The 27,855-nt window shown below is 37.7% G+C and overlaps 1 protein-coding gene across 2 annotated transcripts; it reads left to right on the top strand.

Annotated features, from left to right (window-relative positions):
* Nucleotides 1–27,848, top strand: LOC127649542 (G protein-activated inward rectifier potassium channel 3-like). Of its 2 annotated transcripts, XR_007971301.1 has the most exons (10): nucleotides 1–395; nucleotides 10,351–10,804; nucleotides 11,056–11,269; nucleotides 14,499–14,700; nucleotides 15,972–16,164; nucleotides 18,220–18,417; nucleotides 18,513–18,643; nucleotides 20,929–21,221; nucleotides 23,534–23,580; nucleotides 23,780–27,848. XR_007971301.1 is itself a non-coding variant. In XM_052134700.1 (9 exons), exons 2-8 carry the CDS (start codon nucleotides 10,510–10,512, stop codon nucleotides 21,202–21,204), a joined length of 1,509 nt encoding a protein of 502 aa, XP_051990660.1. In that variant the 5' UTR covers nucleotides 1–395; nucleotides 10,351–10,509; the 3' UTR covers nucleotides 21,205–21,221; nucleotides 23,534–27,848. The 2 variants fall into 2 exon arrangements, 1 of the variants encoding a protein (XP_051990660.1); XM_052134700.1 differs by having other exon boundaries at nucleotides 23,534–27,848.
* The last annotated feature ends 7 nt before the right edge of the window (nucleotides 27,849–27,855 follow it).

Below are 27,855 nucleotides of genomic sequence, written 5' to 3'. Positions count from 1 at the left end.
CCGAACCCGCTTTGCTTTCCAATCTCTCATCCCTCCTGACAGTCCAATCGCCTCCATTTTAACCAGGACTCTCTCCGCAGTCGAAAGAGGATTCAGTTGCCACCATATGCATCCCGAGATTGCGTTTCGATTAATATTATAAAAGTTCTTTCCCTGTCTGTGCTCTGCGTGGATTGGCTGGCTAGCTCTTTTGTTTGGAGGTGAAATGATGCTCAAGTGATGCTGCGTCGCTCTTTCCACCCGCTGTAGATCAACATCATCGTCGTCACCGGTATGGATCTGATCGAAGAGCCCAAAATGAACCAATTTGGACTAATAAAACCGGAGTTCTGTCAAAATCTTAAGTGTTTATAACGCTGTTCGAGATAATACTGAAGTTAACGCGTCACTGGCAGGTAAGGGTTAGTTGTACACTTCTCTTTCATGGTTAATGTGTATGTGTTGACCGAAGCGGTATGTTTTAAAATAAGACATAAGTAAATATGCATGAGTGAAATGCTTATTTGCGGCCCAAAATTGTGGTTTTTGCTTTATCTGCCTGTTTATGCTCGCAAATATTTTAAGTATGGATGGGAGCTGGAAAATGTCATGTTTAATAATATAATAATAACAAACAACAACAATAAAATATGATTAAATAATAAAAATAACATTCATTACATAATTTACATTAGATAATAATCTAATGATAAAAATAAATGTAACTAAAAATATGGATGAAAGTATTTTAAATGTATAATTTCAAATATTTCATTGTTTTAGTTTTTCTGCGGCCTATTTTTTATTTTATTTGTATTATTGTTGCATGTACCTCAAAATGATTGAATAAAAATGTACTAGTAATTGTTGTGCATAAAAGTAGTAGCATGTTTGTGGTCTTTAAAAAAAACATTAAAAATAACATTGTGTTCCCTTTCAAGAAGGTAACTTTGATGCTGCGTCAGAAGCTGACAGTGGGAGAACCTGACTGGGTGGGACTTTGAAACCCTTTACCATCACGCCAGTTTGATTGGCTGGTAAAGCTTAATGGTCCGCCTTAGCTGTCTTCATTGTGAGCATATAAGTGGAAGCCCAGCTTTGCATCATCAGAAATGTCCTTTTTCAGGGCAGCATAGACCTCTCTCATGCTTCTCGGGGGCCAAATGAGTAAGACCCAAGAGGAGAGGATATAGAGCGGAGAGATTTTTCTCTCTGTTAAGCTGTTTCCCTGTTCAGTACAAGAGCTTTATATAGTTTGGGCTGAGCCTGAACGTGATGGTCGGTGCCTCACAATCTGCGTGCATGATACAATCACATTCGGTGGAGATGAAATGGATGCTCTCGTTAGTGAAAAATGTATGCGCTCAGGTGAGGCACCTACCTTTTTTCCCCCTGAGGGTGGAAATCTGGACAATAAAAGCCTCTTGAGACTTGAGTTGTTAGAGGTTTTCACTTAAGCTTAAGAACAAGGTCAACTGGATAAAGAGCATGTAGGTGTTGAGTTTCATAAGAATAAAATTAGACTCGGTTTTACCCACTAACACATTCGGTCCACTCTCCTGTGAAGCTCGAGAAGGTTTAAGCCGGAGAGAGCCCTGCCATTGAAAAAGGCGGAAGGTGTTCACCGTGCCGCCATGCCTTCGAGCTTTTGTGCTGCCCCTTCCAGAATTGCACGTTCGACTTTATGTTCTTTCTATTCATTTAGAGTTCAAGTCTCTAGTGCAGTCACCTTTGCGGTGCTTATTAAAAGTGCCATGGCACGAATTGTCACTCTGGTAACCAAGATCTCTGACCATGAAATTGGCAGGTATATATTGGCGGCCTGATGTCAGTGGAGTGACTTTAGTGGAGCTAAAAGTGTCAGAAATCTACTTCTCACTTTCCATGCCGTTGTGAGCTGGGAACAAGATGTGTGATATTGCCACAGTAACGCTGGACGGCCAGCCCTGTTTTTACTGTTGTTGCCGCCATGCCAGAAGACTACCATGTAACAACAAAGAGGTTTTAGGTGTCACCTAAACAGCCCCTTGGTTTTCCAGATGTTGCGAGCCGGGAATGAGTTTGTTGCGTGACACAGGTCATTACAATGTCTGAGCAAGGAATATCCCACTGGGTTACTATTGTGCTCGCATATGACTCCCAAGGCATACAATGTCCCATTGGCAGAAAAGACCATTCTACAAGGAGTATGGCCTCCTCCTGTCATTGGGCAAAGGACAAGTCTCTAGAAGACATATGTCTGGCTGTAGGTTGGGCTTACCTAACACCGTTGCCAGGTTTTATAACCTGCATGCAGTACTGCCACTCCCTATATGCATCTTAGGCAGTCTGTGCAGGACACCAACTCCCTAGGGGGACAGCATCTTACCCTTGGGGGGCACCACCGGCTTCCCTTCATCATACATTAAAAGTTATTCAAGGACTCAGTAGCAGTCTCGGAACACAGACGATCGCCTTGCATTCGCACTGCTCACAACCCCCTTCCTATGGATTGCAGAGCTCTATATAGGGCATCAATTTGGCCAGTGCCACCCCTACATGTATCTTCCCTCTCTTCCCAGATCTTTACAGAGGAAGAAGGTTGATCACTGTTCAATCGGTTGGTACTGGTGTTACACTATGGTCTCTTTTTTCACACTGTGGTAAATGAGAGCATGTGTACAATGTTTCACTACCTCGTTGGCTAGTGTCATTGTGCCAAAGCCAGTGTTTCACTACCCTGTCGGCTAGGATAATTGTGCCAAAGCCCTTGGCCAGGCGATCCCTCTTTCTTACTAACAGGGAATATGTGTTGAGATATATTTCCAATACATTCTGGGTATTGGAGATATTGCTCCAATACCCAGAATGGCTAGTGTCTCTGTCTTGGCATCGAGCCATTGGTTTATTGTTTCCATCTCCCTTCCAATTTCTTAATATAAAGGTGAGGCTAAAACAAGGCTTTTGACTACCCTATATGGCCAGTAGGAAATTTCACATCAGCGCTACAGTGTTTTTGGCATACAGCTTCCGTAACATTAGCTTCTGACGCATGTCGAAGTTACCTACTTTAAAGGGAATGTATCGGTTACTTTGCGTAACCTTGGTTCCCAGAAAGGAGGGAACGAAATGCTGCATAGATCTGCTCTCTTTCCCTACAGTCTGAAAATCCTGGCGGTGTGAAGCTGGGCTTCCGCTTATATGCTCACAATGACGTCAGCATAGGCGGTGCACTCTCTTTCACCAGCCAGTCAAGTTGGCGTCATGGTATAAGGTAGGGATGTCCCGATCCGATACCTAGATCGGTATCGGCTTTGATATTGACGTTTTTAGACGGATCGGGTATCGGTCTGACGAGCCCGACCCAAATCCGATACTCTGTGTTAGTCATGTTTGTTACTGTCAAGCTTAAAAAATGACATAAAAGAACTGTTAAAACACCATTAAAGCGGTTCATATGACTCGTGCATTTTATTCAAAGCCACTTGAAGACACGCGATAGCTCTGTGAATTGCAATAGGCTGTGTTTAATAAGTAAACATATAAATGCACACGCAGCTTCAGCCCGTTAGTGAATGGTGCTTCGGTTTACACACACGCGCGGCTATTTATAGCCTTCACACGTGCACAATATTTGAGCGCTACAAACGAACATCTCAGATGTAGATGCTCAGCAGTTCGGTTCACTTATAATATGGACTTAGAACGGCACTGGAGGTGCATTTAACCAGAATATAAATAAGAAGCGAATTAAACTGTGAATAAAAAGGGTGAGGGTTTAAAAGTTAAAGCTGTCATGGAGAGACTCACAGCAGAGATATGAACTCTGCAGGGTTTATTGAGCAGAGGATTGAAACAGTGATGTAAACATTGTGAGTAAATTCAGTTAAGCAGAGTGGTAAACAGCAGGTAAGTAATATCCAGACAGTGTATAGACACGATGAAAGAGATAACTTACAACAATTTTATGATACTTGCAGGCAATAATGAAGACACATGTTTGACATAGTATTTCTGAGACTCCAGAACTTTCTACTATCGATGAGAACAGGCACAGAGTGTGAAAGTGAGAGAGAGAGAGAGAGAGAGAGAGAGAGAGCGAGCGAAAGAGAGAGAGAGTGTGTGTGTGTGTGCGTGAGCGTGCGTGCGAGAAAGCGGGTTATTTATACAGTCATTGATTAGCCACTAATGATATGCAGGTGCGTGTAATCAGAACTCAGGGAGTGCCAGTATCCAGTAGGCTAGTTAATAATAAAGTGTTTCTTAATAAGCTATACATTTATATTGAAATAATGTGTAGTTAAAGGTTTGTGTTTCTTTACATATTAAAGAGTACTCCCAATTAATTCCACACAATAATGTAAAGATATTATAAACTGATTATGCAATAAAACAACACTGGTATCGGATCGGGATCGGTATCGGCCAATACTGAGATTTCCGTTATCGTTATCGGAATCGGATCGGAAGTGGAAAAAGTGGTATCGGGACATCCCTAGTATAAGGTTTCAAAGTCCCGCCCCTTGATGGGTTCTACCATAGCATTAGCTTCTGATGCAGGATCTCATTCCTGATTCTCAAAGTTGTGCAAAGTAAACAAGATGTTTTTGCTGCCATTTATATTCCAGTGAGACTGTAATAGTCATATAGACACCAGACAGTGATAATGTGGTCTCCCAGATACATACAGGCACTGGTTGTGTGTGCAAAAGATGTTCCTGTGGAAAATGTATGCGTGTAATTTCAACTTAGTGTCTGTAAACGACACTAAAATTAGACTAAAATAAGAAAACATGACAAACCCACTTTCCATCAGGACTGTGAACAACCCACACACACAAACACAGAATCACAGAAAAAACACAAATACACAGAAATTCTCTCTTTCTCCATTTTAGTTATGTATTTGTTTATCAACTGTACGCATTATTTGCTATGTAGGCTTAGCAAGGCAGGAACGTGACAACAGGTAATTCATTTATTTTTGTTTACAGAGATATGTTTGTTTGGTGGGTCATGGTGAGAACTTTCCATTGACTTCTATTGTTTTTATTCAGAACTCATAAACCCAATCCTCACAGAAACATATATGCTTTCTTAAATTTTAATTAAAACATTATGTAGTATGTTTCTTTCTTCATGTGGACTTGTATGTGGCTGATGTCAGCCCACTATCCTTGTGGGGTCATTTGGTACCCACACTGTAGGCAAAACCTGCCCTCTCCTTCCATATACACACATAACACACATTTTCAGCTGTATTAAATGATTTTATTCAGCTTTATTCTAATAGGATTGATTTCTTTGTGTTTGTGTTTGTGTGACACATGGTATCTGAAACATGGTAGTCGGCAAAATCCACTCTATTCCAGCGCTGTAACAGCACATGAGCACATCCCTGCTGAAAAGACCAGCATTGCTAGTCACCAGCTTTTGTTGTGTTTTGGGTGCTGATCCCCCAGCATGGGATTATGATGTGCTGGTGTCCCCTTCAGGATTTTAAACAAGCTTCCCCAGATTCATCAGAAAGACCATTCTGCTCAACCAGCTTCACCAGGTAGGCGTTACTGGTGAAAAGCATGGCTATGCTGGTCCGCCACAAACCAGCACTAGGCAGCAGAAACCAGACCAGAATGGAAATTGCACGCTGGTTAAGCTGGTCTTTTTAGTAGGAATATCCTCACATAGGAATATCCACTCAATCCATGAAAGATTTATGAGTCTAAATGTGGCCCAGAATGAGAAGAAAGATCACGATCAATCTTTGAGTAGGCGCGATTACTATTGCCAGACTATCAGAGCTTAATATAGCGCCTTAGTGGACTTCACACCCTTACATTAACTGTGTAAACACTGCAATACAAATCAGCCACAGTCAGACAGATGTTTGTAACTGTGGATATTGATGCTGCTGTGAAATATGCCCCTGTTTTGGTTTATTGAAGAATCAATTGATATGTGAAATTGAAGCAGGATGTTGAACTGATGTGAAATGGACGCAAGAAGGGGCGATCACATAACACAATGTGTTTTTCTGCTCTGATAATGATATAGGATGTATTTGCTTTTGAAGGATTTTCAGTTTGTTTATTGGGTTGCTTATTTAAAGGGAATGTTCTAGGTTAAAAACAAGGTAAAGGCAATGTAAAAGGGGCCAAACTATTGGTCTGATGTCGGATTCCAATAAAATGGCTGAAGGTTTCTGCATTGTTCTGTCTTTTCTGAGCGCTGAAGCACTTATTATTATTTTGCACTCCGTTATTAATTTTATCTGACTCCAATTTTACGTTGAACCTCTAATTTAGATTTAAGCTTAAAAAGATTCAATTAAAAGAATGATCAGAAATCAATACATTTTATTGATTACTCTGAATCATCCTAACTTTCATTATCCTTTCATTGGGGTCCCAATTGTTGCTCGGAGTCGTATGCCGACCGATTAATTATATAGATCTCATGAACACAAAATCACCAAGTGGACTGCACTATTTTGCACACTTAAGTGGTAGACCAATCACAACAGACTGGGACATCTGACCAATCAAAGCAGACTAGACTCTGAAAGGAGGTTAGAATTAATCCTGTAGAATGGATCATTGAACGATTCGTTTTTTGACACAGGGGAAAAAAAGGTAACGCTGCAATTTAAATTATGAGCAAACTAAAGTGTTTATTGACCTTGAATGCATGTAAATCTTTTGTATGAGACCTTTAAAACTAAACTAGGCACGTTTAAAAACCATAATAGATGCTCTTTAAATATCCAGACAGAAAACATTGTGTACCAAATGAATAACTCTAATTATTTAATAGTTAATTATAACACTGTGGTTATATTTAAGTGAAGATTTCAGCTTTGTAAAACAATGCAAAGGCAATTTGCAATTTATCCAGGTGAAGATTTTATCTTTTTTGAGTGAGTACAGATTTTGTCTGAAGTCGAAAGTTCTTTGTTATTCCATGAATTGATGTGTGTTGGGCTATCAGACATCTTGGCATTGGCCTTACACCAACACATAATCAAAATGTATGTTACTTTTGATCAGTGCATATCATTCAGAAGTTATATAAAAATTTGATTTGATTGATCTGATTGAAATTCAGAAGGCGATGTAACAGTACATCCATTAAGAGTCAAAATATATTTTAGTGGCGTATTTTTAGAGGTTTTGTTGCAAATTGAGTAGAAGAAAATTTGAAGCCATCCAATCTTTGATATCATTGATACACTCTGACAAAAGCAGAGGCCCGAAAGCTGACCCCTGTGGCACTCCATACTTAACTTTAGTTACTGACAATTCCTCATTTACACAAAGTGTGGTAGCAGCTGGATAAATAGAACCTAAACCAATCTAATGCCTGTCCATAAATGCCAACATAATTCTCAACTCTAGCCAAGAGAATTTTGTGATCTATGGTGTACAATGCAGCACTAAGAGAAGAGCAAGTCATTTTGTGACTCTTGATAAATGCAGTCTCTTCTTCTTATATACAATTTTACTATAAAAATCATTGTAGTTGGGAGGACACTACTGTTTCTAGTATTTTTGACATAAATGGGTGAATAGAGATCGGTCTGATTACTCTCAGTTTAAGTGCCGTCGATGAAAAGTATTAGGAGGGAGAGGCTGCGCACGTGCTCACAACCCTCTCAAAGACAGCGGACACTGAACAATCTAGCCAACTGTCTAAACTGAACTATACATGTAGACAAAGGAGAATTTTCAACTGCTGGTTTTCCATATAGCTGTAAACTGTATTTATGAATAGAAAGAATTTAAAGACGTCCGGACCTCGGTGACAAGAAAGACTGTTTTCACAGAAAAATCCACCTAGAGGAAACACATTGGTAACATGTAGCCAGATGTTCATCCACTTAGAAAAGTAATCCCAGGACTAAAAGGACAATTTAAACAAATTCACTGCTCAAATAACAAGCCTATTTTACAGGAAGAATTCATTAATTCATTACTAATTAAGAATGCATATAAATACAACAAAAATGCAAGCTTCATATTGCTGCTTTGAACTAAAAGAAATGCCTTGCCCAATAGACATTCATTGCAAATGCTTTACCATAAACATTTTTTGTTTGTTTGTTGGACAAGTCGAAAGTAATGTCTTTGGAATACAGATGCTGTTGAAATAGCTTAAAGGTGCTGTAAGCGATTTTCGTTTCATGAAAATGTATGCAAAAAATTTTCCTACTCCCTGAAAGATATTGATTAAATAAGTCCTGAGATATCTCATCGGCCTCTGTGACAGCTGTAGAATCTGTAAACAGCAAACATAAATGAGTCAGCGGTCTCACTGACACTTTTCATCTGTGTTATGGTTGCAGTGAATTATTGAGGTTATATGCATTTTATGTCATATTGTTCACAACAGTATTCAGTTGAGGGCGCTATTTTGCAGCTGTTGTTTTTAACAACAGTTTCTGCTCTCAATAAAGCCCATTGGTTATCTTTGAAGTGAAGGGTTTTGAAAAGAGCGGGCATGACAAATCCAACGGCTCAGTCCCGTGTAAGTAGAATGGCTTAAAACGCTTACAGCACCTTTAACTTATTCTAAACTAGAGGTTGACCGATAGTGGGTTTTGTCGATACCGATAACTGGTGGGGAAATAGACCGATAGTTTTTAAAATGTATAACATGAATGAAAACTTTCCACTCAATGTAAAATAGTGCTGAACTTTAGTAAGTATTACTTTCATAACGATACTTTAAGGTATTTTTCACTCATTGTTATGTTCTTCAAAGCCTTTGCCTTCTGAAATGAATGACAATATTAATTAAAATATTACAGGTCAAATGTGTTTGTTGCTCAACAGTAACATAAAACACTGCCTTTCAAAGCCAAATAGTGACTGCTTCATCCCTACAGACAATATTTATTATTTTATTTTATTGTCATATTAAATCTTTGAATGATGGACAAGAAAGGGATAGAAATAAAATCACCTCAAGTTTTGTCTTTTTAATGGTAATTTTAGAATGACATATATATTATATGTGCCCTTACAAGAACACATTGTATTATATAACAATGTGCCCTCTTATGAATATTAAGTGTGTGTGTGTGTGTGTGTGTGTGTGTGTGTGTGTGTGTGTGTGTGTGTGTGTGTGTGTGTGTATGTGTAAATGTGTATATATATATATATATATACACAGTATATTGTCTTATTGTGTTTTCTATATATACTTTATTTTCTATTCAAATTTTTTTTTAATTATATTTCAAATTATTTGAATATGTCTATATTTTATCTATGTTTTGTTGCTGTTGTATTGTTGTGCACTGGAAGCTCCTGTTACCAAGACAAATTCCTTGTATGTCTAAGCATAAATGGCAATAAAGCTGATTCTAAATATATTTGAATTCTACCCGCTCAACACCAGTTTCATGTACAACAGTAAAGAGAAGACTCAGGGGTGCAGCCTTATGGGAAGAATTGCAAATAAAAAGCCACTTTTAAAACAGAAAAAGAAAAAGAAAAAGTTATAGTGGGCAAAGAAACACAGACATTGGACAACAGATCATTGGAAAAGAGTGTTATGGATCTTAACCCCATTGAGCTTTTGTGGGATCAGTTAGACTGTAAGGTGCGTGAGAAGTACCCGACAAGACAGCCACATATATGGCAAGTGCTACAGGAAGTGTGGGGTGAAATGTCACCTGAGTATCTGGACAAACTGACAGCTAGAATGCCAAGGATCTGCAAAGCTGTCATTGCTGCACATGGAGGATTTTTGATGAGAACGCTTTGAAGTAGTTTTATTTTTTATTGTAATAGTAATTTTTCATGTTATTAATGTCCTGACTATACATTGTGATCAGTTAAATGCCACTTTGGTGAATACAGGTACCAATTTCTTTCCATAAGAGCAAATTCTGTACATTATTCCAAACTTTTGGGCACCAGTGTACATAATAGTCTACTTTTGTTTGGTTTTCCATTTTGGTAAGAGTCCCTCTGATAAAAGAATGGATACTTAGGTGTGTATTAAACAGACCTTTCAATGTTTTTCAATGACAATCGATGGATTTTCATATTATTATTTATTTTTACGTAGCATTGAATGTCATCAGAATAATCTACTTAAGTACATTTCAGGCAGTTAATTGGATGCTTAATGCATAAAGACGAAAAGCTCAGGTTAAGCCAATGTCAAATGAATGCTAAGCAAAAATCTGCAGTGGAATAAATTTGTTTCCTGCTTGGTGGAGGCAGCACAAAGCTCTGTAGGGTTCTACAGTAAATTACTTAGAAATCTTTGAAAATGATATGAAAGTATGTTATAAAACTTTTTAGTCCTTTTGAAAAGTAATTCATTAGTTGTTCTTGGTTTTTTCAGTGTTATAGATAGTCTCCTGTGTCTCTTTTCTTGCAGAAATCTTACAAATGAACAGATGAATCTCTGCAACTGAGAATACAGCATTGTGAGACAATTTAAACACTCACTCACACACACACATACAGATACACTTATAACACCTTCCTAACCCCCCCACACACACACACACACACACACAGACAAATATACACACAGATGGCACTGGACAACACTGGCTTCTCCACATGTCCCGAATCCCTGTCTGTCCCGGTCCCAGAGAAAGGGGAGGAGCAAGTGGAGGAGGCTCAAAAAGATGCTCCGCCTCCAACAGCACAGAACACATCCGAGGAGCTGGGGAACATGGTAACCACAGAGACGGCTCCGCCTCCAAAGTCGACAACCAATAACAACATGTCTTTCCAAGACAAATTGGCTGCAAGGGAGGCACAAGCCAATCAACCCCGGAAGAAAGTTCAGGGGACGGGGCAAGAGAGGGGCAGGTTTGGATGGGGTAAGAATCCATCATTCTAGATCTTGCTGTCAAAGTGCAGTTGGTAGTTGTCAAAGACAGTGTCCTCATCACATTCACAATCTTTATCTAAAGCCTTTTCAGACTGGAACAAATGTTCTGCCACTTGTTCATTTAGACTATTAATTTTAAATATTTTTTGTATCTGTATGTATGAAATTTAAAAAGTGTCCCCTCTTTTTGTGGCCATTTTTAGTCCTACTGCTCTAAATGTTCTCAATGTCTCTCTCCAGCACGCAGCAAGCGTAAGAGGCAGCGTTATGTGGAGAAAAACGGACGTTGTAACGTGCAGCATGGTAACATGCGTAAGACATATCGTTACCTGACGGATATTTTTACCACCCTGGTGGATCTGAACTGGCGCTGCTCTCTCTTCGTCTTTGTCATGGCATATGCAGTGACCTGGCTGTTTTTTGGAGCAATATGGTACCTCATTGCATACTGCAGGTACGAATAATGCACACACTTATGTTTACTTAGCAATCTAAATGAGGACATACTGTTTGTCTTTCATAGACTCCATAGACTACTATTGCTTTTATATAACACTAATTATAATGTCTTCAGACTAACCCTCGCCAAACCCTAACCTACCCCTGCATTTTAAGAATAAAATAATTCTAGTATATTTAATTTTTCCAAACAAACACTTCCCCAGGTGTCCCTCATGGGAGATGGCTCACTTGTTTAGCTGTGATTTAGTTAACTTCTGGGGACAAACTATAGCAGAATAAGCCTACACTAAACTTTCAAAGCCTAAAAAATACATAATACAAACTTTGTATAATTTTTCACTACAAATGTGAAAAATGCAGTATACATGAAATATCGGTGACCATATTGGTATTGGTCAATATTAGTGCTTTTTGAAATTTGTATTTAATTTTAAGCAAGAAAATTTCTAATTTGAAGCTTAATTGTGGACACTGTTCTTAAAATAATATATTAAGAGTACAGACTTGTAATATTGGCCTGATTTAATTTGAATCATGTAGAGTTCTAGTTAGCTTAATTTTAGACTCTGTTTTGGAAATAACACACTTACTAAACAGTATGGACTTTTAACTTTGGCCTTCATATCAGTAATTGTCCTGTAAGGGATAGGACGATATATTGAATTTCGATATATCGCAAACCAACAAATTTATGAACCATATTGTGGCATAACTCAATATTTCAAAATTTGCAAGAATGTTTTCTGTCCAGGTGATCATAAATGAAATGACCCGTCAAACATCATAATCTCTTTTGACCCCTACTGTGCTATTTTCTACACGCTTTACAGGTTTCACACAAGGTCCTAAAGTGCTTGAATTTAGCTTTTAGAACTTTAAGTGCTGGAATACCAGGAAAGTCACCTTGTTTTGATGAAAAGTGCTTGAGATGAAAACGTATCGTTTCCTCCGTGTAATGTGTGTCCATCAAAGATGAGGCGCACTCCACTGTCATTGAATAGAAATATTCGTTTTAATCTCATGCAGCATGGATGCGCTAAAGAGAGATTCTCGTTGATGTTCACTGTTGAATACTTAAAGTGACATAGTTTCTTATACAAATGAATTTAAGCTCAATGTTATTACTTGTAAATTGTACACTGTGGCAGACAAGGAACCGGATAACAATCAAAAAGACTTTAATTCAACATAAAACACTGTAACATAACAAAAGCGCACACACAAAACTCTACTGTGTGCATATCTCTCTCTCACTCTCTCTCTCTCTCTCTCTCTCTCTCTCTCAGAAATCCCCATTTTTCTCAAACATTTACAAAAAAAAATATTTTGTCATTTAAGTGTTATTATATTGAATCGAGATTATATCGAATCGTGAACCTCATATGTATATCGATCCGATTCGTGAGATAACCATATCTTCCATCCCTATCGGCTGTACATTATACTGTTTTGATGCCTAAATTTCATTTGAATCATGTAAAGTTCTAGTTAGAAGCTTTATTGTAGAAAACTGTTTTTAAAATAACACATTAAGCAGTATAGAGTTTTTGATATTTGTCATATCGGTTATTGGCTGTACAGTATACTGTTTTGAGTCCTGATTTCACTTGACGTATAATATATCACTCACAAATAAAGGGGTCATGAAATGCTCTTTTTTATAGTTATATTATCTTACCCTTTATTATCTTACACTTTTTGCACCAAAACAGTCATAATTTAGTGATATGATCATTTTCCTCTCTGGCCCTCTGACTGAAAACTTGGTTTTGGCTTAAGCGCCTCCCTAAAATGTCAATATAACCAGCCACTGCTCTGATTGGCTAACATTGTGCAGCCCCTCGAAATCAGCCCTATTTCAAATTAATCGGCATATTATAAAACTGCATTCCAGGGTTTACACATAACACACATCCAACACATTGCATACTAATATACTAAACTGTTAATCACAACAGTACAACAGTAAACACTCAGCACCATAAACTATCAAACAACCATGGCATTTGAAATATTCATGAATGAAACTGTTTACTTACTGTTTTGCATCGGGTCCAAGTGTTTTTAACTGTCCCATCCTTCAATAATTGTTGCTTTGCAAAGCTTGAATCGTATTGTGACTGGTTCACAAGCAATCCACGCTGATATGATCCAAAAAAACATTAAATCCACACTGAAATACAATGAAGATACATCCACATGACGCACACACATAGTCCAATACACGGTGTGAACTAGACACACACACACATACCGCATCACATCGCTGGAAACATATCAAAACCATCAAAGACATTCATCTAGCGCATGTTTACATACACCAACAATTAAAAATGGCACAGATGGGCGAAAGAACATGTTTGTGCTCAAAACAACCAAAGGCAGAGCAGATGAATGAAAGATAATGGTTTCTCCTCTTCAGAGTTGTTACTTGACACAGCGTCTTTTTAAAGCAGCCCGAGATACATATCAAGTGGTCAAATATGTCTGTCTAGAGCATGAATATAAACAAAAATTATTTAAAGTAGACCAGATGGATCCCCTTTGGTGTTCAGGAATAGTTACGCCATAGAAAGGCTTTGCTTGTCCTTCTCTCAAATGGAGTACAAACTGAGCGCCAGAGCCAAAGGTGTTTTTTTCGCTGTAAAGGCGGTCATGAATGAATGTACCCCTAGAAAGAGAAATTTTTGCAGCTTGGTTTCAATAAATGCCTTTATTGCATTGGTAATTAAGTTTTGAGTTCTTAAAATTACATTATGTTTTATAGTAGAAACTGTTTTTCTAAAACAACACACAAAACAATAAAATTGTTTGATATTGGCCATTATAATTGCTCATGAGCCAAAAAATTCAAATTATTATCTGTTATGGGCACTAACCATATGTATATCGGTGCATCCCTAGAAATTTCCACTCGCCCATCTACAGAAATTCATAGGTCTACATGCAGTGTTTTTGAAACACTAAAGATTTTGTCCTCACTAAATTGAAACCACAGTTGATCTGTGTGGGTGGACACTAGAGAACAAACGTTTTTAGTGCAGTAAGATGGCAGAGCCAATATACTATAGGACATGTTTATAAAAAGACAAGGACACATCTGCAAATGAAACAAAAGTTTGTCTCTGTTGCATGTTCTCTAAGTCTGTCTTTCTCTCTCTCTCTCTCTCTCTCTCTCTCTCTCTCTATCTATCTCTTGTTCTGTAATTCTTTCATTGCAGGGGCGATCTGGATCATTTAGAAGATAAGACGTGGACTCCATGTGTGAATAATGTTAATGGATTTGTCTCTGCGTTCCTTTTCTCCATCGAAACGGAGACTACCATTGGCTATGGTCACCGTGTCATTACTGACCAGTGTCCAGTGGGAACCATGTTACTTCTGTTGCAGGCTATACTGGGATCTATGGTCAATGCTTTCATGGTTAGTGCACACACACACGCACACACACACACACACACACACACACACACACACACATATAGTGTTTCCATGTTTTATGGGGACTTTCCATAGACATAATGGTTTTTATACTGTACAAACTTTATATTCTATCCCCTAAACCTAACCCTACCCCTAAACCTTAACCTAACCCTCACAGAAAACTTTCTGCATTTTTACATTTTCAAAAAACATAATTTAGTATGATTTATAAGCTGTTTTCCTCATGGGGACCGACAAAATGTCCCCACAAGGTCAAAAATTTCGGGTTTTACTATCCTTATGGGGACATTTGGTCCCCACAAAGTGATAAATACACGCTCACACACACACACACACACACACACACACACACACACACACGTGTTTTGCTGTCATTCTTCTAAAGTTTTTACTTACCAAACCCTAACCCCAACCCTACAGCTAAAATAAATATTTTATGCCTTTTTATTGTTTTCAAAAAATTGCTGCTTTATCTATGAAACGTTTTTTCAAAACAAGGAGAATGGGATTTACCAATTTACCAATGGGAGGTTCTGTTAGATTTAGCTCACTTTTGGAGACAATTTTTGTCCCAAACTATAGATTTAGTGCATACACATGTACATATGCATGTCTTCCATGCATGATATGTTTTGGAAAAGGATTGCTTTTATAACGCATGGCTTTCGTTCATTTATCTATCCTCCAAAACGGCTCTGCTGAGTGTCGCGTTATATCATCCATAACCTGGAGCAAATGAGTCATGCGATTTGGACCACAGATGTGTGCCCTCTCTCTTTCTCTGTGTCTGTCTCTTTCTCTCCATTGCTAATTCTGTCACATTTAGTAATTTACTCCCCCATCAATCTCTCATTTTTTGTGTGGCCTATTTTCATGTTTTTTTTGTGTTAATGATGAGCTCATTTATATCTCTGTCCTGATTTAAATGTTGCCCCCATGGGTCTGTGTCACATACTCAAATAGAATACTCAATACTCAAATTACACACACTCACTAAGTTCCATGTCCTCTGGGTTTACAGTACATTAGTTGAGTTGGGTTACTGATTTGAACAAACCCCAAACCTTAAGTATTAAACTTCGGTGCTATGGATAGGAATGATACCTCAAATCGTGTTGCTTGGGTGGCTTGTGTGCTTTTACACTTGTAAGATTTTGGACTTACTATTTTCACCTGGTGGATGATAAAACAGGTGAAAAAGTCCACAATGTAACATTCTAGTTTGTTTGTTTCTTTTTGTCTCTTACTAGGTTGGATGTATGTTTGTGAAGATCTCACAGCCGAATAAGCGCGCAGAGACGTTGGTGTTCTCACGTAACGCTGTTATCTCACTGCGGGATGACAAGCTCTGTCTAATGTTCCGCGTCGGGGATCTGAGATCCTCCCACATTGTGGGCGCCAACATGCGAGCCAAACTTATCAAATCCAAACAGACACAAGAGGGTAAGACAGTATGCACCACAGGCAATACAATACTGGAACCGTCTCATCTGCAATATCAGCACCTTCTAGTCTTTGTAATAGACTATGTGGCGCCACCTGGTGGTTACATCTTGTGATGACAATGTGTTTTTTTTGAGTGAGGCTTCAAACAAATCAGTGAATCATTTTGTTATCCATTAAATTGAAACCAGCCTGATGATCCAATGCTAGAGTGTACTGGTTCACAATTCATTATTTCAGACAGTTTCAATTAGTTGTTAGGTAAAACAATTTCTAGACTTCTCTGCTTCTTTAACCTCCTGAGATCCAAGTGTGATGCTGTGTGCATTTTACATTTCCCTTTTTGATTTGTAACTAGTAGCAGCTAATAAACATGCAAAAAAAAAAATTGCTAGAGCAAATTAATGGCAACATATGTGAACAACTGATCTAAGTCGTAAAATTTTTAATAATACCAAGTTAAAGAGATTAAGATTTATTATCCAATTGTGTATTAAGTATCCAGGAATGTTGGTTATTCCTGTTATTGAGATGTTACAGACATTACATCAGAAATTATCATAATTAATTCTGGTTCAAAGTTATGGCCAGCATCGTCCAATCACTGCCAACCATGTTAAAATAAAACGATACATTATAAATTCTAAACCTATGTACTGATTATCATTGTCCCATGTCTGCCAAACATTTTGAGTAGTCCAAACATCATCTGTAGCTTGAAACTGAACTTTTGGTCGAATTTTACGAGTGAATGCACTTAACTTTTTTGAGAGCTATAGGATGCTCCCTTGCTCCCTATTTAGTGAATGACTTAACCTCCAGTGTGCTGTCTGTCTGCACTGGTCTCAGAACAGTTCGAAATGCACCTTATTTTTATTTTAACTCCACATAATGCCTCTGAAAGCAATATTTTTCAACTTTTGGATGAACTCATTTATTTTCAGTGACATAATGCACAGTTAATATAGGATTTCAAAGGAAAAAATGTACTAAAGTAAGCAATAGTGAACATTGTGTTTATCAGCGTGGTGTTTCGCGATAAATCGCTCAAATTTAAAAAATGGCTGTGATTAATCTCTAGCTTTCTTGTAAAGAAGCCGGATAAACAATCCACGTCAGTCTTTTTATTGTACACTTTTCAGTGACACAAACAAACTAATGCTTTTCAGCAAAACCAATGAATACACACATTTGCTGCATGTGTCTCTCTCTCTCACTCCCCTCTGGCGGTCTGGACTGCCCTTTTAACCCCTCCAGCTCTCACTGCAACACAAAACAGCTGTTAGAGGTGATTTCCCACAGGTGTCAATCCTTACCGCTCTTCCTCTCCTGGCCTCCCGGCAATGCCCATATCACCACAATGGCATATCGGATGAAACTAGAGACTCTAATCTTTTGACTCAAATAGGTTTCAATGTAAAAACTTGATTACAATTTTTACCCAATGTAGTTATGAGGGCGTTTCTCCCAAAGACTCCGCTGTGATCAGCGCCATGTTGTTTTGACTCCATACATTGAAAGTTTAACCCTCTATGGACAGCCCAGAGTCTTCTGAACTGAGATCAGCCAGTTTAAATGAATTAAAATTATGAACTGTATATAGCAAAGCCAAAATACAATGTCCACACATGTGTTCTTGGGGTGGCATGAGGTTAAAAAACATAACATGAACATAAAACAGCGTTCAGAATCCAATATGATACATTTCCAAATTGATTTAATCGTGAATAATGAGCATTCTGTACAAGAAATGGAGCCAGGCTAGTTTCAGGGGTGGAGCAAGTTATTTGATTTTGATGTAAGATTATGAAGACAAACTTCTTTTTTTCTTTGGATAAATGTGAACTGATGAGTTGTACACAATTCAACCAGGAACATTAGTGAGAAAAATTTTAGTTAATGAATTAAAGTAAGTGGGGTAAATGTTGAGTTCACGTTGACTTTTATATATATACCATATTTAATTAATTACATTCAATATATACTTAAAGATTAGTTTATATTTTACGTTTCACCTTCATTAAACTCTCATTATGTCTCTTTCTTTGTTTATAGGTGAGTTTATTCCTCTGGATCAGACAGATATCAGCGTGGGCTTTGAGACGGGGGATGATCGTTTGTTCCTGGTGTCTCCACTGGTGATCTCTCATGAGATCGATAACCGCTCTCCATTCTGGGACATGTCCCAATCCCAGCTGGAGAAAGAGGACTTTGAGGTTGTCGTCATCCTGGAGGGGATGGTGGAAGCTACAGGTACACACACAAAAACACTCAAAATATATCATGCAACATCCAAGAGTGATGCATTGTTGAGTATTTAATAACAAACAGGTGTATTTGATGGGCAGGTATGACCTGTCAGGCGAGGAGCTCGTACCTGGCTGAAGAGCTGTTATGGGGTCACAGGTTTAGTCCGATGATGTCACTGGCTGAGGGATTCTTTGACGTGGACTATGGGGCTTTTCACCACACATTTGAGGTATGTGGCATACAGTGGGAATTTATGGTAGATTAGATGTAAGATTATGGTTAGCATTACGTCGTTGGTGAAAAGTGACTTGAGCGGTACAGCTAATAAACATGTGTGAGAGGGACAACGATGGAGGAAAAGATGACCGGTGCTTGCCTGTGCAAAACTCAAATGCCTTGATGCCACAGTGTTGTGGATGTTGTTGAATTGAACCAAGATTAATAAATGCTGTAAAAGTATTGTTCATGTTAACTAATAATGATAACTAATGTTAACAAATGGAACCCTATTGTAAAGTGTTACCTTTTTATATATATATATATATATATATATATATATATATATAGGGACTAGTTGAAATAATTTTTGTGTAAATCAACATTATGCTACAAATGCTGTCGATTGAGCTAAATTTATCTTGAACCTGGAACATTCCTTTAACCATATGTATAGGCAAGCAATAATAAATGACATGCTTGCCTTAGCTAGTACCACAACCAAAAAGCGTATATACTGTAGGTTTAGCCAAAAGATTTAAAAAGAGAATTATTTGGGTTGAAACTTTTTACATAATTATGATCAATTGATTTTATTCATTAATACATTTACATTCAAATTAAAATAAATAAAATGAATAAAGTTCTGCCCAAGGTTTATTTTATTATTCACCAAGATCATAGATTTCTCTCTTTACTGCTGGGGATTCTTTGAGCTAGATCGATCAAAGACTCTGATTCATGCTGCTCACTGCATTTTTTGTAGATTTTGGATGAGTCATGAGTGTACATAATTGGAGTAAAACTTGCGCAGTCATATTTCAGTTTTTTACCCTCCAGCCAAGCAGCATTACTGTGTGTAGCTACTGTACAGTACATTCAACCATTTTTCAGTTAGTTTTGTTTGTATTTACATGTACATTATAAATCATTTGTGAAGTGATGTTGTGCTTGCTTTATATATACATACACTGATGAGCCAAAACTAAGACCACTCACAGGTGAAGCGAATAACATTGATCATCTCCTAACAATGCGTCATGTCAAGTTCTGGGTAGATTAGATGGTAAGCAAGCAATCGGTTCTCGTAGTCAACGTGTTGAATGCAGGAGAAATGGGCTGGAGTAAAGACCTGAGCGACTTTGACAAGGGTCAAATTGGTATGGCCAAATGAATATGTCAGAACATCTCTGAAACTGCATGGCTTGTGGGGTGCTCCCGGTCAGCAGTGATGAGTATCTACCAACAGCAGTCCGAGGAGGGACAAACCACAAACCGGCGACAGGGTGTTGTGCGCCCAAGGCTCAGCAAGGGCAACGAAGGCTATCCCGTCTGGACTGAACCGACAGAAGGTCTATTGGAAATTTGAATGATAGTTATGGGAGAAATTAGTCCTGTTTTATTTTACATCACATGGACGGCTGTGTACGTGTGCGCCATTTACCTGGGGAAGTGATGGCACCAGGATGCACTGTGAGAAGACGACAAGCAGGTGGAGGGAGTGTGATGCTCTGGGCAATGTTCTGCTGGGTAACCCTGGGTCTGTGGTTTATGTGGACGTCAATTTGGCACGTGCCACCTACCTAAATGTAATTTCAGACCAGGTACTCCCACATGGTAATGGAATTCCCTGATGGCAGTGGACTCTTTCAGTTGGATGATGCACCCTGCCACACTGCACACATTGTTCGGGAATGGTTTGAGGAACATAATGAAGGTGTTGCCCTTGCATCCAAATTCCCCAGATCTCAATGGACCAACATGGCGGCTCCACTTCGCAACATACAGGACTTGAAGGATCTGGTAATATCTTGGTGCCAGATACCACAGGACACCTTCAGGGGTCTTGTAGAGTCCATGCTTTGGCGGTTTGGTGCTGTTTTGGACCAACAGCAAATTAGGCAGGTCGTCATAATGTTTTGGCTCATCGGTGTATGTTCCGTTTGAAATTCAAATTTTGAATGGAAATAAATGGGGTAATATATATATATAATTGGTCAAATAAATAAATAGGGTTTTCAATTTAAAGGGGGAAGAGAAAACTTCCTGTAGCTTGTGTTGATGACATCAGGGTGGTGTTCGGGAGTGGTGAACTATCCCTTTAACATGGAATCGAAACTAGTTTACACTTAGTATTTACATTTTTGGAATATGTTTTGTGTAGTAACTGCATGTGTGAATAAAATACTTAAATGTATGAAAACGCACAGATGCAATCATGTTTTACAGGATTGATTTATTTTTGCTACAGTATCATTCAGAGCATAATAAGGTCATCGGTATTCATTTCCTTTAAAGGTGAACACGCCCTCCTGCTCTGCAAGAGAGATGGAATTAGCTGCTGCTCGTTTGGACGCTCATCTCTATTGGTCAATTTCCAGTCGCCTTGATGAAGAGAAATGGGAGGGGCCTAATCTGACTGAGCAGACGGGAAAGACCTCTGATTTGGAATCTGTAAGGGAGGGAGACGGGCCAACGTTTATTGTGGGCGGAGTTACAAATACCCAGGACCAATCGGTTGTAGGGGAGCAGAACGGCAGTGTCACAACTGACCAATCAGAGTCTGAGGCTTGAAAGGATGCAAGGAAAAGGTACGGAAAATGTTCGAAGGAGTCCACTGTTCATGTAAATTTAACTTAGATCGGATTCTTAAGCAATCCAAGCCACCTTCTTTAAGTTAGATTTTTCAGCGTATAGTCGCTAATTCCTTGCATAGAATACTTTCCCCAACGGGGAATTCCTTGTGTCACCATGTTGTGTTTTCAGTCAGATTTAAACTTCAGATGTTTCATGCAACACTGCCTTTGAATTCAAACATAAGCTCTGTTTCAAACTTTAGTGAGCCGCCTTGCTGTCTACTGTCGACATAGGCAGTTACTCTACATTATAGTACTAAGGCATCATCCTAACTGAAATGGACCATCATAAATGACTGATTTGGAACACTCTGCATAGGCAGCAACTCAAAACAAAATGTTTATGTTTGCATGTTGCTTTACTAAGCTTAAAAATAACTCTTATAAGTAATGCTCTTTAGAATCTGGCCATAAAAAAATATCGTAAACCACGTCCACACTAATACATTTTCGATTGAAACATTGATTTTGCATTTGCATTTTCCTCCACCGAAAAACGAAGTCTTTCGATTTTGAAAATATTTCCTAGTACTTCATACTTCAGAAAACAATGACTTCAGGAAATGGAAAACATGCACTTAGTAGGCTGCATAATCTGCCTAACTTTAGGAACAGCCTTTGCGTTGGGAGCGCATACAGTATATAATTTCATTAGGTTTTGAAACAGAGCTAATGTCTGATTTGTATTTGTATCAATCAAAGAAGTGAACTATCAGTCTTAAAAGGATAGTTCACCAAAAAAAGGAAAATTCTGTTATCATTTACTCATTTACCCTCATGTTGTTCCAAACCCAACTTACTTTTTTCCATGAAACACAAAATTAGATATTTAATGTATCAAGTCCTGGCTTTCTAATACAATGGTTGTCGATAATGACATACTCTAAGGCCAAATAAATGACCCAAAATATCTTTAAAGGTGCAATATGTAACAATTTTCATGTAATATTCAGCTTTTTTTGCCGATGTGTGAACGCTTGTAACGCAACTTAAAAAATGAGCCCTTCCCGGACTTCCTGGGTTGCCTATTAAAGCCTGTAGACTGATTTTCATGCGATGGGAGCAGGTTGCTTTTGCTGGTAATATTCAAAGGATGTGATGCTTATGCACGCTCCCGAGAGCCTTGCCTCAGTGCTTCTCTTCCGCTATTCAACAGCGACAACAAACTGCAACATTAGATAACATTATCTTAGAGATGGAATCCAGCAAACATCCGGCTCCCAGCACAACACCGACTCCTACACAAACTCAGAGTAAGCCAAAAAAACATTAAAAAAAACTAGAGTGAACATGAATGCTAGACAATGTTCAAGGTAATGCAAAAATACCCATTCATTAGTAATGTAACTTGGTTATACAGAAAATATATACATTCTATTATTCTAAACAATAGCGCATCGATATATCAAAATGACAGTTGTGATGGAATCACATCAATACTGAATTGTGTCAACATATTTATAAAGTACAGTCTTTTTAATAAACAGCTGCTGTCATCATCCACCAAATTTAGCCAACAGCTATTGATGAAGCTGACTAGCTAGCTAACGCTGACATAGGCTATCGTATAAATGCAGTCAATGTATCATGCAAAGTAAAGTGATTACTTCAAACTACAGTCTCGAAAAGTCAGACCTATATCCACACTGTGTTTTAACCCTGTTCCAGCACTGGAGAGTCAAATATAATATACAGTCTCAAAGTTTGTAGTAAAACAATCATAACTGTGTCATTTTAATTATGCTACCTCATCTGTCAGCATGATGTAGGTGAATCACGTTCAGTCACTTTGTACATTACGTCATTGTTTTGGTCGATGCTCGCATCCTTATGGAGTGTGTGTGCAGGAGCGCGAGCACGAGCAAAAGGTAGCAGGCTGCAGTTCACTTAATGGCCACAGGTGTCATTAATAACAAGGGTTCCTGAATCTTACATAATGCACCTTTAAAGTAGTCTATCGGCCCTCTGATTTAACTCGCCAATTGAGTTGTGTAGTGGCGAAGCACCAAGATACTTTCACTGAATATATAGCTGGCAATTAAGAAGCTGGATTCAGCCTCATTTTTACTGCGTGTTGTGTCTCGTGAGCGTGCACTCTGAAGGAAATGTACCTTATTTGGCTGCAGTGTCATGGATCGCGGTGTCACCATCGCTTTAGTTGAGCCATGATATGCCATAACTACATTTACATTGCATTTAACTACGTCAAATCTGATTTTGGTTCAACTTTCCCACTGAATGTTTTCACAACATGCTTTGTTTTGCAGCATGGATACAGACCAGTAATGCGCCTGTGTTGGACGTCTGTTAGAAGGTAAAAAAGTTTTTCGAGGGCTTGTAGATTTGAATTTGAAAACTTGTACAATATATATTTGTACAAGCAAGTCAGTTCACATTATGCAAGTAAAAGTTTTCTTTTGCTTCATGCCGTGTATTGTGTGTCCAAAGACGAGATGCAGGCACCCCATTCTCATTTCATGCTTTTAATAGTCTATCCTTTCTGTTATTTACAGTCAGTTGTGATCAAAAAGTACAAAATAAACATTAATTCTATTCATACATTGCACGGATGAGGGGAAAACAACCAAGAACATTTGCTCGCAGAGCTGCCGGTTCTCACGAAGAGACCATTTTAGTGCTTGTTATACATATGCTACAGTATCAATGTAAACTGCAAAGTGCATAAAAAAAATTACAAAAAAATGTGTTATGTAGCAAGTGTAATAAATGTGTATATACATAACTATTTAAAGGCACAATCATACATTATGAAGTATTTTAACTTCAGAAAACACTGTAAATATTAAAGAATTTAACAAATAGTCTCTTGCAGAATCTATGCAGGGTTTTGGTAAAACTGTTTTTTTTTTTTTTTTGCATAGTCATTTTGATATAGTAGCACTTAAATTATTATTTTTGTAAAATAATTATTATATTTGTAATTCTATGTTCACTATTAGGTTCCAACCTTGTGAATATTTTGTTGAAAAATGTGTATGAAATAATCAAATTGTAAAAACAGCTTGTATCATGCAATTGAAATGCAATTGATAGAATGTGAATGTGATTAAAATGATGAAAAGTGAAATATAAAATAAAATGTACAATCCCACATACTATACTGTGTGAAGTCATATATATGAATACTAAAGATATGTGATTAGGCCCCTTTTTGATTTGCTCTCTTTTTCAGGTTTAATTTGCATTTCGTTCACATGTCGTCAAAAGTCTAGCAAGTAAAAACAAACATTTACTAGCCAAAGGATATTCTTTCTCTTGCATCTCCATAGAGGGTTGGTCTATGCGACTCTTGCGTCATAGTCTTCTGGTGGCATGCAATATGTTTTAGTGATAAACCCCAAAAACTAAATCATTTTTGGCGAAAATCTTGTATGTTGTGTGCCCATGAGCGCTATGAGAGAAGCTTGTGCACAAGTCATGCAGGTTTGGAACAACATGAGAGTGAGTACATTTTGAGAATTTTACATTTTGGGTGAACTATCCTGTTAAACGTTTCAACTGCCTTTCTTTCATAAGTGTTCAGCCAGAGCGGTTCTGAGGTACGAACCAGCACTATTTTTAAAACAATCGTTTAGAAGCTAGCAATCGCTAGCAAGTTGTTTACTGTACCATTGGTTAGATTCACATGTACCTGAAAAAGATGTTGAAAGTGTTACTATGGCGACATTACATTCCAGTTTGCAACATCACAGCAGAGTGTAGCGTTAGCTAAGAGCAAAGCAATGATAAAATTGGAACGCTCAAATGACCGCCGTCCAGAGTTTTGCCTGGGAAAGTCATTCAATTTGCATTCAGAGTTTAAGAGGCATGTCACTAGACAACAAATTCATTAAAATAAAAAAGGGAGATTTTACATTGCAACTTCCTAATTAAACTGACATAGAAATGAACATCATCCAGTGATTGATGAACTGTTGCCAAAATAAATGATTGAATACAAAGGACACATTATTATTCTGTCTTCCTCTTGTTTTATTTGATTATAATATGTCCATAGCAACAATACAAGAACTAATTGCTCACATACTGTTGCAGTAGAGTAAAGTGCCATTCACTTTCAGGAAAAAAAAAGCATAACACGCCAAGTCAGAAAGCAGGAAAGAATGAGAGCGATAGATAAATTGTAATTAAATTAAAATGTGAGATTTGTTTGATCTTTTACTCAATATCTTTTAGCTTTGAAGCATCTATATGCCAGTGTACTCCTAAAAGTCGACCAAATTAACTTTTAGCAGATAAAAATGTCAGGTGTTTTAGCAAATACACATTTAAAATGTAAAGCAGGGACTAAAAACAAAATGTTTTTCCATTTCGGTTCATTCTGAGCAAAAACTGTATTTTTCCTTTACGGTTCAAAAGTTCCGCAGCCTCCTTTGAAATGGTTACCGGTTAGAACAAATATTCTCTCTCTCTCTCTCTCTCTCTCTATATATATATATATCACATGAGCAAGAGTGTGATTTGGCCCTACATCAGCACTGCTGTGATTCAGCCACAGGTAATCACAACAGTGCTGATTTAGGGCCATATAACAAGACTGCGAGTGTGATATTGCTTATATACAACAGTTCAATGAACAAGTAAATTTAAACGAATTTGGAAAAAATTAGTAGTCATAAAAAATGCATTTGTGCATGGAACTACTTTCTGACGTGACAGATTAGAATCTGCTGTTACTGGTTCAAACCTAATGATGAACGTCCAAGCCTCCGTTAGTAATTCAAAAATGTAACTTCAGAAATAGTATCACGGCTTGTGCTGTTTCGAACTAGTTATTGGATAAACAAGGATGAATGAGAGGGAGTGAGTGTGTGTGTGTGTGTGTGTGTGTGTGTGTGTGAGAGAGAGAGAGAGAGAGAGAGAGAAAAAGAGATGTAGCGTGTGCAATCACCTATTGCCACTCCCCAGCAGAGATGCTGTCAGCTTTCTGAAGATCAGGTTTCTCAGTGGAAAAATAGTGTCCAAGCGGGGATATTTCTCCCTATTTCACAGTAGCTGGTGCACAAGTGTCGATCACTATAGAAACTGCAATGTCCTCTGCCATTTTAAACAGCACCCATTGTGTAATTAATCAGTCTGTTGTGTCTCTCAGCTGTGATGAGCCGTAATGCTGAAGTTGTTCGTTTAAAGCCATTTAAAGCTATTTCCTACCTTTAGTAGTAATAAAACAAGCGATTATAGCTGTTTTATGTAAACACTGGCTGACGCAGATTCACGTCAATTAACTGGCTCATATTACACACAAAAATGATCTTTTGCCACCACCTGCTGGTTAACATATGTAATGTAAAATATATAAACAGCAGCTATTAACAGATCTGCACTGCTCTTACACTTTAGTTTAGAATGGCATGAACACAAGCGGAGTGAAACACACAGTGAAGCGTCGGAGTGCTGATGGTGTCAGACTATCAGTGCTCATGGAACGTCTCTCATCCAATCAGATTCGAGGAACTGTTGTATGTGTGTGTGTGTGTGTATATATATATATATATATATATATATATATATAGTTTTCAGTTTTTAATTTAGTCACTATGGTTTCCTCTGGGACAATCGCATTGAATGTTATGATTTCGGAACAGTGATCCCATATCAACACTTATTCATAATGTGTCGAAGAAATCAGACTTATCTTGGGCCTGTTACATGGTACATGTTGTATTAACATAAACTTATGCTGAAAACAGCTGAAAATACCATATTTGCACTTATGAAATTTAATGTAGGAAACACCTTAATGGTAACAAACGAATGTGTGTTTATGTTGATTTGCGTAAGTAGTGTAATTTATGTGTGGTAACATATAACAGTCAGTCTGGGCTATTTTGTGACATTTTATTAACAAGTTTTGATTTCGTCATTGAAGACAGAGACTTTGAATTCATTTAATTTCAATGTTCTTAGTTCAAAAAGTTAAAATGTGCTCGGAAAGTTACAAAGAGGGTGATTTGCAACTGAATGGGCTCCAACAGTAATTATAAAGGTACTGAGAAAGTTAAGTGTTTTTCCCGAAATGTTCTAGTGTGTGCTGACTTGTATGTGATTTGTAGCTCACTTTAATGTCTTTAGCACATTATAAGCACAAATCTGGATCCATGCAGGTCTTCTATTGCTTTTGCTGCTGTTGACATTTTTAAAATCTGTGTTTTTAAGCTTTATTATTTCCTGTATTACAAGTAATAATAAAACTATATATAAAACCTAAAGTCTGGTAATTCTGGATACAATAGAAATTGTGTACAGTTGAATGTTTATTGCTGTTATTTGTTCTTTTTAAAAGAGCTCATTTTCTTGTAATTGTAAACATGTCTTATTCTGATGTTTCGAGTGAAAAGTGACAGTAGTTTATTGACTGTAGTATAGTATAAATACTGTATATAGTATATATTCTGTTATATTTTTAGTATATTATGTTTACCACTTTTGGATAAATTGGGAAATAAGTATCGTAAGGGTTGCTCAACAAAAATCTTCAAACTCTTCTGTTCTAATTCTGTATTTCAATCTAATTTGTTTGATTCTGGCTGCATCCCAATTCGCATACTTCTACTACATGCTTGTGAAG

The sequence above is a fragment of the Xyrauchen texanus genome, chromosome 9, assembly GCF_025860055.1.
Source record: "Xyrauchen texanus isolate HMW12.3.18 chromosome 9, RBS_HiC_50CHRs, whole genome shotgun sequence".
Taxonomy (NCBI): domain Eukaryota; kingdom Metazoa; phylum Chordata; class Actinopteri; order Cypriniformes; family Catostomidae; genus Xyrauchen; species Xyrauchen texanus.
Note: the sequence above shows the minus strand (reverse complement) of the source record. Positions and strands in the feature narration are given on the sequence as shown.